The sequence below is a fragment of the Mandrillus leucophaeus genome, unplaced genomic scaffold, assembly GCF_000951045.1.
Source record: "Mandrillus leucophaeus isolate KB7577 unplaced genomic scaffold, Mleu.le_1.0 Scaffold672, whole genome shotgun sequence".
In the NCBI taxonomy this organism is placed as follows: Eukaryota; Metazoa; Chordata; class Mammalia; order Primates; family Cercopithecidae; genus Mandrillus; species Mandrillus leucophaeus.
In genome coordinates, this window is record NW_012107275.1 from 435326 (window position 1) to 448793 (window position 13468).

The 13468-nt window shown below is 60.5% G+C and overlaps 1 protein-coding gene across 3 annotated transcripts; it reads right to left on the reverse strand.

Moving 5' to 3' along the window:
* Positions 1–11402, reverse strand: SDF4 (stromal cell derived factor 4). Of its 3 annotated transcripts, XM_012001975.1 has the most exons (7): positions 10932–11402; positions 6511–6647; positions 5961–6074; positions 1283–1441; positions 972–1147; positions 272–352; positions 1–218 (listed from the first exon to the last, which is right to left on the reverse strand). In XM_012001975.1, exons 1-7 carry the CDS (start codon positions 11255–11257, stop codon positions 159–161), a joined length of 1053 nt encoding a protein of 350 aa, XP_011857365.1. In that variant the 5' UTR covers positions 11258–11402; the 3' UTR covers positions 1–158. The 3 variants fall into 3 exon arrangements, with proteins under 3 accessions (XP_011857365.1, XP_011857364.1, XP_011857362.1); XM_012001974.1 differs by lacking the exon at positions 272–352 and having other exon boundaries at positions 1–177; XM_012001972.1 differs by lacking the exon at positions 272–352 and having other exon boundaries at positions 1–177; positions 972–1441.
* Between the last annotated feature and the right edge of the window lie 2066 nt (positions 11403–13468).

Here is a 13468-nt window from a genome sequence, read left to right on the forward strand (position 1 = left end):
TCAGAACTCCTCGTGCACGCTGCGCGCGTAGTCCACCAGCTTGCTGCCGGTGAAGAACTCGCTGTACTTGAGCACCTCCTCGGGCTCCAGGTGGTGGTTCTGGTTCTCGTCGGCGACCGCGATCATCTGCTTGGCCTCGTTCAGGGCGTTGTACTCGTTCATGGGGTCCATGTAGCTCTGCGGGCGAGCGGGGCACAGGTCAGCCTCCGCCTTTCCCCCTCCCAGTGCCAGCCGCCCGGGAGGCCCTCCCGGCTCCGCTCAGGGAAGGAACAGCTGGCCCGAGCTCCGCGGTCATCCACACGAAGTGGCTATTTAAGGTGCCTGCTGGCTGCAGCGGGAGTGTGGGCATGTTCTGGAAGGTTCCCGAAGGGAGGCGGCACAAATGAGAAGGGCACGGGGCAGGGAGAAGCCGGGGGCCCTGGGAGGCCTGTCCGTGGCCGGCAGGGGTCACGGGGTACAGGGGCTACACCGGCCTGAACCCCAGTTCTGAAGGATCCCTAACCTGGGCCGGGCTCACTGGCTGTTGCCAGGGATCACAGGATTCTACATAAAAACAAGATGACTCATTCAGCAGTGGAGACAAACAAGCCTACACATGATACCAGTGAAAACGCTTCAAAGGAAGGTGGTAAATTCCAGCCATGTGGCACAGGCCGCCCCGCCCACCTGCACCTGCCTCCAAGTTGGGCCCAGCAGGAGCTTCCCCTTGTGGTCCCGTTAAAAAGGGGCCGTGAGAACCTGAGGATGGAGCCCGGCCAGGCTCGCCTGTCTCTGATCCATTTGAACCTAAACGTCAACCATGGCCACGCGGTCTGGTGGACGCCACTGAGCAAACGCCCCAGTGACCAGCCCAGGGGGAGTTTCAGGCTGGACACCAGCATGGCTTCCTGTCTCAGGCCCAGATCCGCCGGCCCCTCCGCACACAGTGCCTCGCAGGGCTGGCTCCGGGACGCGGCTGCACCAGGGCTCACCTCCAGCTCCTCTGCCGTCACGATGCCGTCGTGGTTGGAGTCAATGAGCTCCTCAAACTCCTTTTTTCTGTCTTTCACCCAGTTGTCGTCAATGTCCTGGCCCTGCTGGTTCTCCACGGTGCCCACGGGCAGGGAGACGAACTCCGGCAGAGACAGCTGCTTGTCACCGTCCTGGTCTGTGAGACGGGAATGGATCAGCCCACACCCAGGCTGGGGCTCCCACAGGACCTTACCCGACTTCTCGGCGATGCCCGGCCCCTGCCGTTGGTCCCCGGGCCCTGGCGCGCCAGCCAGGCTGGACCCAGCCTCACCCAGGTCCCGGACGATCTCCTTCACCATGAACCTGAGCATCCCCCGGCTGTGCTCGGGGTGGAGGAACGACAGGAACTCCTCCTCTGTCAGCAGCAGGTCCGCGGGGGGGCTGTCTGCCTGGTACCAGCGGTCCTTCAGGTTCTCCAGGACTTCCTGTGCTGAGAGGGGCGCAGCCTGTGGGCATCGAGGCAGACAGACGCCGGCACGCAAATCCAGAAAGCTCCGAGAGGTGCTGCCTGAACTTGAGGGACATAGCCGCCCACGAGACCGGGGCCCCACCCTCCAGGATTCACAGGTCCCCCGGACATGGCCCAGACGACCAAGACACAGCCTGGACCCCCCCAAGACATAACCCAGAGCCCCCCACAGGCCTGATCCCCAAAGACAAAACTTGGACCCCCCAAGATATAACCCAGGCCCCCCCCAAACACAGCCTGGACCCCCCACACAGCCTGGACCCCCTACCCTGGACCCCCGATACATGGATGGCCATGACTCCCCACGGACACAGCCCAGACTCCCAAGTCAGAATCTGGACCCCACACAGCCTGGACCCCCAAGACATGGCCTGGACCCCCCACACAGCCCAGACACCCCAAGACATGATCCAGAACCTTCCCATGACCCAGAATCCCCAGGACATAGCTCAGACCCCCTCATGCCCAGGACCCCTCAGGATGGGCCTGGGCCCCCCCACACACCCGCATCTGCCCCTCCGGAGGAGCCAATCACCCACACGCAGGCACCGCCCTGGCGCCGCAGGGCAAAGGACTCCCTGCCCTTTCCGTTTCCTTCATGTGTGACGTCACAGGGAGGAAAACACAGTTTCTAGAAATGACTGAGACAGGGGCTGAGCAGAGCCTCCCGGCTGGGACACAGTGCTGCCTCTGGGTGTGTGGCCCCCGCGCTCCCGCTGTGCCCTCCCAGCCCTGACGACCCCCTCACTCCGAGGTCCCCACGCATCCCAAGGGCCCCATGCCACCCTCAGCCCGGGCCTGTCTCGGTCTCCAGGGCAGAATCACAACCTCCTGCCCCATCTTGGGGCTCGCTGTGGTCAGTGGCCAAGTCCAGTGTTGAGGCTCAGCCCCTGCAAGTGAGGCCCGACTCTGCCCTGGCCGCAGCCTCTGCCACAAACGCAGCAGCCTCTGGGTCACAGTTACTGCAGGAGGATGAGGCCCAGCTGCCGTCTCCTCTTATCCCTTTCTGAACAACCTCCTCCTACACGACCAGTTCACTTAAAGGAAGACAGGAGTGACGGGGCTGCGGGTCCTGGGGCACCCCTCCCTGTCTGCTCCACTGCAGCTCCTGTGAGGGATGGACGGGGCCGAACTGAGACTCACTCAGGACAGGCACAGACGCCCCAGACAGGCCGGCTGAGAGCTGCCTTCTCCAGCACAGGATTCTCACAGCCGCCGCCCAGCCCCAACCTCAGACCCAGAGAGATGTAGCAACGGAGGCAGGGGACAGGGGCGATGCCCGCCTGCCACGCCTTCACCGCAGTCCCCAGAATCAGGTCTGCAGCACGAGAACAGCAGCCCCAGGACTCATGCCATGGCCCTCACAGGAGCCATGCAGGGAGGGGTCGGAGGTCGCTGGAGCAACGCCTACCAGTGCTTCCCAGGCCCTCCCTCCAGGACCCGGCCGCTGCTCTTCCCGAGCCAGAAGCCAAATACCCGAAGGGGTGGGGGGTCCTAAGCACCCCGAGGTCAGGGAGACCAAGACGGATCAGACACGGCTGGGCAGGGAACGGCACCTCAGCACACACAGGGACCTCCAGAACACAGAGTGAATTCTACATACACCTCTGCTAAGCCCCAAAGGTAGACGAAGGCTTCACAGGGATGTCACAGAGCTCTAGGTCCAGGTGGGACATGTCCTGGGCAGAAAATGGCACCAAGGACAGACAGACACAATCGGAGTTAGGGCGCGGGCAAACACAAGGGCCTCCCACCACAGCACATCGCCAGCAGGCTGGACTTGCTGTGCAAAAGCTCACCAACGGGACGAAGGTTAAAGGCACCGGCAGGACAGCAGGGAACGCGGGACCCGGGGTGGAGGCACAAACCGTGTGCGGTGAGGAAAACGTAAACCACTCTTTCGGAAAGGAAATAATAACATCCAATTTGGCCAGGTACTGGGATTTGTGCCTGTAATCCCAGCACGCTGAGAGGCTGAGGCCAGAGTTCGATACCAGCCTGGGCAACATAGGGAGATCCTCTTATTTTTAGTTTAGTTTTTTTTTTTTCAGACGGAGTCTCGCTCTGTCACCCAGGCTGGAGCGCAGTGGCCGGATCTCAGCTCACTGCAAGCTCCGCCTCCCGGGTTCACGCCATTCTCCCGCCTCAGCCTCCCGAGTAGCTGGGACTACAGGCGCCCGCCACCACGCCTGGCTAATTTTTTGTATTTTTTAGTAGAGACAGGGTTTCACCGTGTTAGCCAGGATGGTCTCCATCTCCTGACCTCGTGATCTGCCCGCCTTGACCTCCCAAAGTGCTGGGATTATAGGCGTGTGCCAATGCGCCCGGCGTTTTTTAGTTTTTTTAACGTCCAATTGGTAAAATTTAGAAAGGACACGACCGAACTCCAGAGGAGAGTACGTGAACTGGGAGAAGGGCAGGCAGAGCCAACAGGCTCAAAAGTCTCCACATCATTCTAGAAGGTCAAGGCCAGGCACAGGAGCTCACGCCTGCAACTCACGCCAGGACGGGGGGAGGCCGAAGCGGGCGGGTCACTTGAACCCTCTCAAACCCCAAGAGTTTGACACCTGCCTAAGGCAACATGAGGAGATCTTGTGTCTACAAAATATATATTTTTGCATCAGTGGGGCATGGTGGCACGCACTGGTGGTCCCAGTTACTCAGGAGGCCGCCCCGCCATGGGGGCTGGTCACATGATACGGGCTGTTCCTGGCAGGAACGTATCTTACACCTTTACTTTTTTTATTCTCCGAGGAGGATAGATTGAGTCCAGGATGTGGAGGCTGCAGAGAGCCAAGATTGCACCAGTGCACTCCAGCCTGGACAACAGTGAGACCCTCTCTCTCAAACAATAAAAAATTAAAAATTAAAAAAAAAAAGGTTAAGACCAGGCGCAGTGGCTCACGCCGATCACTCTGGGAGGCTGTGGTGGGCGGATCACTTGAGTCCAGGAGTTTCAGGCCAACCTGGCCAACAGAGCAAAATCTGTCCATACAAAAAATACAAAAATTAGCCTGGCATGGTGACAGTGACTGAGGTCCCAGCCACCGGGAAGGCTGAGGTGGGAGGATCGCCTTGCGCCCGGGAAGGTACAGGGTAGGCAGCAGAGTGAGACCGTCTCATGAAAAAAGAAATAAATTAAGAGGAGGTTTGCCTTCAGACTCTGGTGAGGAAATGTGTGTTACTGATAGGTTGAGTAGACACAACAAATAAAGGTGTAAGATATGCCCAGCCTGCCAGGAGCGGCCCCGTCTATCACGTGACCAGCCCCGTAAACAACACGGCTCCCTGCAGGGCAGCAGAGACGCCACCCCAGGAAGCCGAGACGCGATGGAACAGGCGTCGCCGCACATTCTCCACGAAGCCCAAACCAGACAACAGGCACAACCGGGAAGGGCACGCAGAGCCCCAGGGTGGCAGCAACGCCACAGTACCCGCTCAGCTGTGTCTCACAACTGAGCCAGCAGGGGCTTCTGCCCGGACAGCGCTCCCAGACCTGCCCCGTGCAGGGTGGCCTGGCTCTCCCCTCGCCTGGCCTTAGCCAGGGTGCCGGGCCCCACCTGGCCCCACCCTCTTCACACAGAGGCACCAGCTCAGACCGGCCCAGGGCTGAGGTTGCCCTGCTGGCCAACAGCCACACCCCAGACCCAAGGAAGAGCCTCCCCCTGGGACCTGACCACTCTCTGGTGACCACCTGACGGCCACACAGATGTCTCCAGCAGATCCAAACCACAGGGCCAAGCCCTCAGGCACAGGCTGTGCCCTCTCCCTGGGAAACTCTGCCTCAGGTGGCCTTCAGAGTATGGGGCAGGCCCCACCCCAGATGCACAGCCTCGGATTCTCTGCAGGACCCAACTGAATAACGGCCGTGAAGGTGCCGTGACCAGCAGAGTTGAGAGCCGCCCGGGCACAGCTCACACACTCCCCACCAAACCCCTGGGTGGTGCCTGAGTTGGCAATGGCCTCATCCACTTCCCTCCTGACAGCCACCACCACCCAGGTTGGGCCATACAGTTAGGACACGTGTGCACGAGCACATACAATGGGCGTGAGGGCACACTCACCTGCATGTACTCACGAGCACACACGAACGGCCACCCGGATGTACTCACAAGCACACCCACACATGCACGGCTCACTCGTACACATGACACGCACACACACCGCAGGTACTCACGAGCACACACTGCGCACTCGTACACACGACACACACGTACTCACGAGCACACATGCATGGCGCACTCGTACACACGACACACACGTACTCACGACACACACGTACTCACGAGCACACACGTACTCACGAGCACACATGCACGGCGCACTCGTACACACGACACACACGTACTCACGACACACGTATTCACGAGCACACACGTACTCACGAGCACACATGCACGGCGCACTCGTACACACGACACACACACACGCACACATGGGAGGCCTGAGACCTGTGGCAGGAGCCTGGCTGAGCACTCACTTTCCTCATCCACTTTGAGCTCCTCGTTGAGCCTGATGGCGTCGGCAACCTCCTTCTCGCTATGGCCTTTACTCGCCAAAAACTTCACCTTATACTCGTCCCATGACACGTGGCCTGGAAGAGCAGGTCACACCTGTCAGGATGTCTGACACTGAGCCGAACTTCTTCTTCCATTGAGATGGGGTATTGCTCTGCTGCCCGGGCTGGAGGCGGCAGGATGCCAGTGTCTGGAGCCCCAGGGCCCCAGCCAGCACCCCGCACCCGCCTCCTCACCTGTGAGGCCAGCTGGGAATGTCTGTGCCTCGGCACCACCAGGTGAAGGCCCCAAAGTCCTAAGAGGCACCTTCCATGGGCCACGCCCAGTGCTTGGCACACACGCCTTTGTCACCAAGATTCTGGCATCACGAACCCAGCTTTCAGCGCCCACCACACCTCGGGGTCTCCGGCTGATGCCTCCCCGCCGCCCATCCCTCAGAACTGGCCTGTCTGCCCTCCAGGCACCAGGCAAGGCCCATGGCCCTGCCCGCCCACCCCGGCCCGGCCGCAGTACCGTCCCCATCGGGGTCCACGGCACGGAAGTGTGTCTTGCTCTCCTCCATGGCCTCCTGGAAGTGCTCGGCCGTCTTCTCCATGATCCAGCGCTGCATCTCCTTGGCACTGATCTTCCGGTCGGTGTTCACGTCCACCCTGCAGGACAGCAGACGGGCAGGCGGCCATCAGACTGGGCCCCCAGACCCTCAATAGCCAGATGGACGCCGCCGGCCCAGTACTCCATGGCAGGGTGAACCTGCCACCGACGGTGACAGGCTCCACCGGACGACGCAAGAAACATCTGGGACGTGGGGGCCGGGGTGGGGGGGCCACGCCAGAGACACTGGGGAAGGTGGATGCCACGGTCCCCTCCCCAGGGGGATGCATGGACCCTCCCCCTCCGTCACACAGAATCACCACCAGACCCCCCTCTCCAACCACAGCTTCCGAAAGTCACACTCTTCACGTTTTATTTTTTGAGACGGAGTCGCACTCTGTCGCCCAGGCTGGAGTGCAATGGCACAATCTCGGCTCACTCCAAGTTCTACCTCCCGGGTTCAAGTGATTCTCCTGCCTCAGCCTCCCAAGTAGCTGGGATTACAGGGGCCCACCACCACGCTCGGCTAATTTTTGTATTTTTAGTAGAAATAGGGTTTCATCATGCTGGCCAGGCTGGTCTCAAACTCCCGACCTCAAATGATCCACCCACCTCAGCCTCCCAATGTGCTAACATTCCAGGTGTGGCCACCAGGCCCAGCCCATGTTTTATTTTAGATGCTTCACGTGTGGCTACAGAAAAACCTTCATACAGGCCGGACACAGTGGCCACACCTATAATCCCGGCACGCTGGGAGGCTGAGACGGCTGGATCACTTGAGCCCAGGAGTTCAAGACCAGCCTGGGCAACATAGGGAGACCCCACCTCTACAAAAAACAATTACAAAAATCTGACAGGTGCGATGGCGTGCACCTGTGGTCTCAGCTACTCAAGAGGGTGGGGCGGGAGGACCGCCTGAACCTGGGGCATGGAGGTTGCAGCGAACTGTGATAACACCACTGCACTCCAGCCTGGGCGGCACAGCAAGACCCTGACTCGAAACAAGACAAAACAAAACCCTTTATATAAACATCAAGTGATAAGATTGAGGAAAAAGAGCGTGTGGGGACTTAACATTGTGTCCAAAGACTTGGGAGACAGGGACACAGATTGAGGACACAGCGTCAGCACAGGCCAGGTCAGGAGGCCATAGGCCCCAGGACAAGTCACTTCCATCCCAGCTTCACAGAGCTCGGCTTTACCATCATGTCCTCGTGGAAGCCACAAGCACCTGCCCCTGCTGAGGCTGCACGTGTCCTGAGCTCACCTGTTGGAAACCTAACCCCAGGGCAACAGCGCTGGGAGGCAGGGCTTCCAGAGGTGCAAGGTCTCGAGACCCCGGCTGGTGCATTTGCTGGAGGCGTCCCTGAGAGTAGGGTGCCCTGGCCCCTTGCCCCTATGCTCCACTCAGGGGCAGCCGCGGCCACGTTACGAGGTGGCAAGCAGGCCCTCGTCAGGTGGGTGTGGCCTCTCGGACCTGGGCCAGGCCAGCTTCCATGGTGCACACACCACAGGCACAGCTCAGAGGCACTGGGCAGAGATCCCCACAGAAGGAGGCCAGGCCACCGCTCACACACATCCCTCCCTCAGCAGCCACGGCAGCCCAGAGGTGGATGGGCCTGGGAGGCACCCTCAGCTCCACAGTCCCCACAGTACATCGGCCGGGGAGGGCGCCGCCTGGATGGCCGTGTGGCAGGTGGGGCACCTGGGGAGCCTCGCGTGGACAGCAGCATCCCCGACTGCTCTGGCCACGCTCCACACGCGCCACAGATATGGACCACAAGCTCCACACACGCCACACGTGCCACAGACACAGGCCACATGCTCCACACAGAGCACATGCACCACAGACACGGGTCACACATGCCACATGTTCCACACACACCACAGACACGGGCCACATGCTCTACGTGCTCCACACGCGCCACAGACACCACGTGCTCCACATGCGCCACAGACATGGGTGCACACAAGCAGAACAAAAAGGTGGAAAGAACCACGTGGCGCAGGATTCCAGTCAAGATGCCGGCGAGGAGTCGCTCATCCAAACTCAGGTGCCTGAAGACACGGCTGCAGGGCGGTGCAGGTACGTGGACTGGCATGCACACATGCAGGTACACAGGCCAGTACCCGCGTGTACACAGCACACACACATGAACAGGGTTGGCAGCACGCAGACGTGACTGGGCTAGTGCACACGCATGTTATCGAGCTCTGACTCCTGAGAGGACAAGGGCAAGATGCCCCGTGCCCAGACCCTGGCTTCCAGCTCCAGCCACAGGAGCCAGGGCTCCCTGGAAAGGCGGCAGCTATCGCACTGCGGCAGGCGGCACAGAGGCAAGCCTAGAGCACCTCACAGTGCCAGGAGGCGGGAAGTAAAGCCTGGAGCATCTCATGGTGCTGGGAAGTGGGAAGGAAAGTGAAGCTCAAAAGCCCCTAGGACAGGGCACCTCCCCTCTGGGTGTTCTTTCCAAAAACCCTCAACACTGTACAGTCAGGAGGAGACACATCCCACCGAGGGACATTCTAAAACCTCCTGCTCAGTCCTCCTCAGAACTGTTACGTCCACCAAAAAACCGGAGTCTGAGATGCTGTCCCAGTCCAGAGGAGGCAGAGGAGACAGGACAGCTGAGTGAACGTAGGTCCTGGAGGGACAGGGCCCTGCGCAGGAGGAGGATGAGAAGGGACCCGCATGCTGGGGAGGGAAGTCTGAACACCCACGGCGGCCGCTGTCGCCGCTCGGCGCTGGTGTCGGAGACCCGGAGACCTGCTGCTACATCCCACTCTCCACGCCCCCCGCCTCCTCAAACGAGATGGCTTGGGGTTTCGTTACAGGCACCAAAAAGAAACCCCGGTCCAGCCGGAGATGCGCCGAGCAGACGCCTCAACTCCCCTCGCCCAGGCATGCAGCCCACCCTCAGCACTGGCCGAGCAGGGACGGGGACCCTCCCCTGTGACGCCGTGAGCCAGGCCTGCGTGAGCTCAGGGTAGTGAACCTGACAGGCCCCAGGGAGCACCAGCAGCCTCTTCATGGTTGGTCAGGTCACCACCAAGTGAACTCAGGCTGCGAAAGGATCCCTGAACCATGCCATCTGGGGAGAGGTGCAAAGGGATGCCAGCTGGCACCGTGCCTCTGTCCCACCAGCTCACCTGTGCTCCGCCCAAAAACCTGGATCCTCAGGGCCCTCCTGCCTGGCCCTCAGCCCAGGGCCCTGGCACAGCCAGGCCAGTCCTCACACCTTCCCTACCTGCACCTGCACCCCTGGGCCCCAGCCCTGCCCAACCTCCTTGCTCACCAGCTCTGCCACCTGCCCCTCTGCACTGGCCCTGGAGCACCAGGCCCTGCGGGAAGGTGAGCCTGTGGCCAGGCCCTGTGGCAGGGGCTGCCTTCGTATGCCCGGGTCCCACAGGTCCCAGGAGGCCCAGGGTGTTCTCTCACCTGCACCCTGGCTCCCTGCCCAGCACCCCGGCTGGCCTGAAGGACTCACGGGCATGTCCTGACCCTGCTCTGCCTCCAGGAGTGAGGCCAGCGCTGAGTGCACATGGGCTCCAGGGCCACACCGCAGGGCACCCCGGCCGTGCCACAAGGAGTAAGGCTCCCGTGCAGGACCTGGCTCCTTGTGGGTGAGTGGTCAGGTTGACTCATCTTATATCCCTTACACAAGGCTCCCGAGACTCGAGGATGGGGTCGGGGGAGAAAGCTCGGCACTAGGCACAGAGGCAGCGAGAGAGCCTCGGGGACTTGGCAGGGCGGGGGCAGTGATGGCCAAGGATGGGCCACTGACAGCACAGCTCTGCTCTCGAACAGGCCAGCAAAACAAGCCAACCCCACACACCCCCAGCCCGCGTATGACACACTGCCCACCCGTGTGTGACAGGGACCCCAGACACACAGGGTAGAGGGCGTGTCAGGAGGAGCCCAGAGCACCCTGTACCAGCTCTCCAGCTGCCCGTGGCCTCACTCCTCAGCCAGGCCTCGTCCAACTGGTGCTGCAGCCTGCAGAGGCTGCCCGTGGCCGGCATCTGCCCCTCAGCATGGAGGACACTGACCACCGCAGTGGGGGAGGGCTCCTCCTCCAGACTGTCCTAGGCACAGCCACGCAGCCCACTCTGGCCCTCTGAGTCCTCACTGGACCCAGGGCCTTCAAGAAGCCGCTCCAGGTTGCCAGCACAGGCCTCAGTGCAAACACAGCAGGCTGGAAGTGGCGCTGATCACCGGCACGCCCTCCCAGCCCGGCAGGTCCTGACGCAGGATGTGGCGCCCCCCGCTGCGCAAAGCCAGGCCAGGAACACACGGGCAAGCGTACGCAGCGGCCCCCAGCCTGGGCACACGCGGCACCTACTTGGAGAAGATGACCATCAGCTTCCTCCGGCTCCGCCGCGGCTCCACGTCCTCATCAAAGCCCCCCAGGTCCTTGCCTAGGAAGACCTCCTGGTGGAAGCCCCGATTGAGGTGCCCGTCCATCTCCAGCTTCACCCCGTTCAGGTGGTCCGGGGGCAGGATCTCGTTCTCCTCCCTGTTGGCCGCTCTCTCTCGAGTGGACGAGTGGTTGGCAGGCCGTGCTGACGCATCCATCAGGAGTACCGCCCCCAGGAGCCAGAGGCAGCGCGGAGCCAGGCCGACGAGGGGACCCCACCTGGACGCCATCGCCACCCAGGACCAGACCATGGGGTGGGCTGCAGGGTGTGGGCCAGGTGCTGGGAGGGGCAGGGACAGGGGCAGAGGAGGAAGTGAGGTCCTGGCTCCAATCCAAGCCCCAGGCACCACGGAGGGCTCTGTGTCCCCAGGACGGCTACAGGCTGGGACGAGCGGCTCACGGCTGCAGAGACACAGACACGTCATTAGTGAGACTAGCAAAGACTTCCCCAAGCACATCTATCCTGCAACATGAAACACATCCTCAATTCACAGGATCCAGACCACACGTGGCACTGTTTTCTCCAGACGACACGTGGCACTGTTTTCCCCAGATCACACGTGGTGTTTTTTCTTTATTTTTAGAAACAGGGTCTTGCTCTGTCACCCAGGCTGGAGTGCAGTGGCGACCACGGCTCACCGCAACCACGAACTCCTGGGCTCAGGGGATGCTCTCGCCTCAGCCACCCGAGCAGCTGCAACCATAGGCGCGCACCACCATGCCGGGCTAATTTATTTTTATTTTATCTTTTGCAGAGACAGGTCTTGCTGTATTGCCCAGGCTGGTCTCAAACTCCTGGCTTCAAGCGATCCTCTTGCCTCAGTCTCCCAAGGTGCTGGGATTACAGCCATGAGTCACTGTGCCTAGTCTTTTTTCCCTATTTTACAGACACTGGGTTTTCAGCCCTGTCTCTCCATCTTTCCAGCTCTCTCCTGAACCGTCAACACCTCCAGGGGCTAACCTGTCCCCACCGCCCAACACCTACAGCACAGCCTTCCTGTGGGGCCTGGCTCTGTCCCTCCTGGCATCATGCCACTGACCCATGGGGTTATGGTCACTCTCCAGACCCTGACTTGAACATTCTTGAGATCTATGACCTTGGCTAAGTCATGTGGTCTCCCAGGCCTCAGCTTCTCACTAAGAAACAGGAGGCTCTCCCTGCTCCCCCCACCAGGCTTTGCGAAGACAGCCAACCCTAAGGGCAGAGGGTGTCAGGGCCTGGTCCCAGCAAACACAGCCCCCACACACAGAGGTGCACACACACATCCACACTCATGCATGCACATATTACACGTGCCCTTGCCCACACTCGTAAGCGAACGCCAAGGCTGGGGAGCCCAGAAGCCTGTCTTGGCGTCCGAGGCACGGCCAGTCCTGGTGGGAAGCAGGGGCTCACAGGGCCTCATGCCTCACGTATCCCAAAGGAAACTCGGGGTCCTTCCCACCCACGAGCTTGCTACTTTCACAGTCGGCTCCTCCGGCAAACACCTGCGGGTCCTTCCCGGTGCCGCTGAGGCCCCCCCGACCCGTGTTGCAGCCGTTCCCTGAACACACATGGACTGAGGCTCCTGTGGCCGTCTTACTCAGCTTCACTGTCCTGGCACCTGCCACTCTGCACACAGTAGGCGCTCAACGAATGCTACCTTGTGTAATATTAGACAGAGAAATGCTGCCTCCAGGTACCGAGAAACACCAGTGGGGCCGCCATGAAAGCGGCCCTGAAGTCAGTGCAGTCTCTGCCACAAACCAACAGGGGTACAAGCCTGGGGTCACCCAAGGAAGGAAGCCCCGGGTGAGGGGTCATGTCTGGTTTTTTTGTTTTTTTTTTTTTTGAGAGAGAGTCTCACTCTGTCGCCCAGGCTGGAATGCAGTGGTGCAGTCTCGGCTCACTGCAACCTCCGCCTCCCAGGTTCAAGTGATTCTCCTGCCTCGGCCTCCCAGTTAGCTGGGATTACAGGCGCCTGCCACCACGCTCCATTAATTTCTGTATTTTTAGTAGAGATAGGGTTTCACCATGTTGGCCAGGCTGGCCTCGAACTCCTGACCTCAAGTGATTCTCCTGCCTTGGCCTCCCAAAGTGTTGGGACTACAGGCGTGAGCCACGCACCCGGCCTGATTTTCTGAACATGGCTGAGGGCTTTTCCCTTCCCTAGTGGTGGTATAATTCTGTTCCTGTTGTCCCAGCTCGCCTGACCAGGGGAGTGTCCTGGTTAAGAACCAAGACACCTCCTCCTGGTGCTGACTCCACTAACTACAGTCGTAAAACACATTCTGTGGCAAGCAAAGAGAGTGTACTTTGTTCCTAGAGAGGACAAGGCTAGTTCTTGATTCTACTTATCTTGATGAGTTACACGGTATACTTGAGGCAGGAGGACGGTGAGACCAGCCTGGGCAACGCTGTGAGACTGTGTCTCTTTAAAACACAAAAACAAGGCCGGGCGCGGTGGCTCACGCCTGTAATC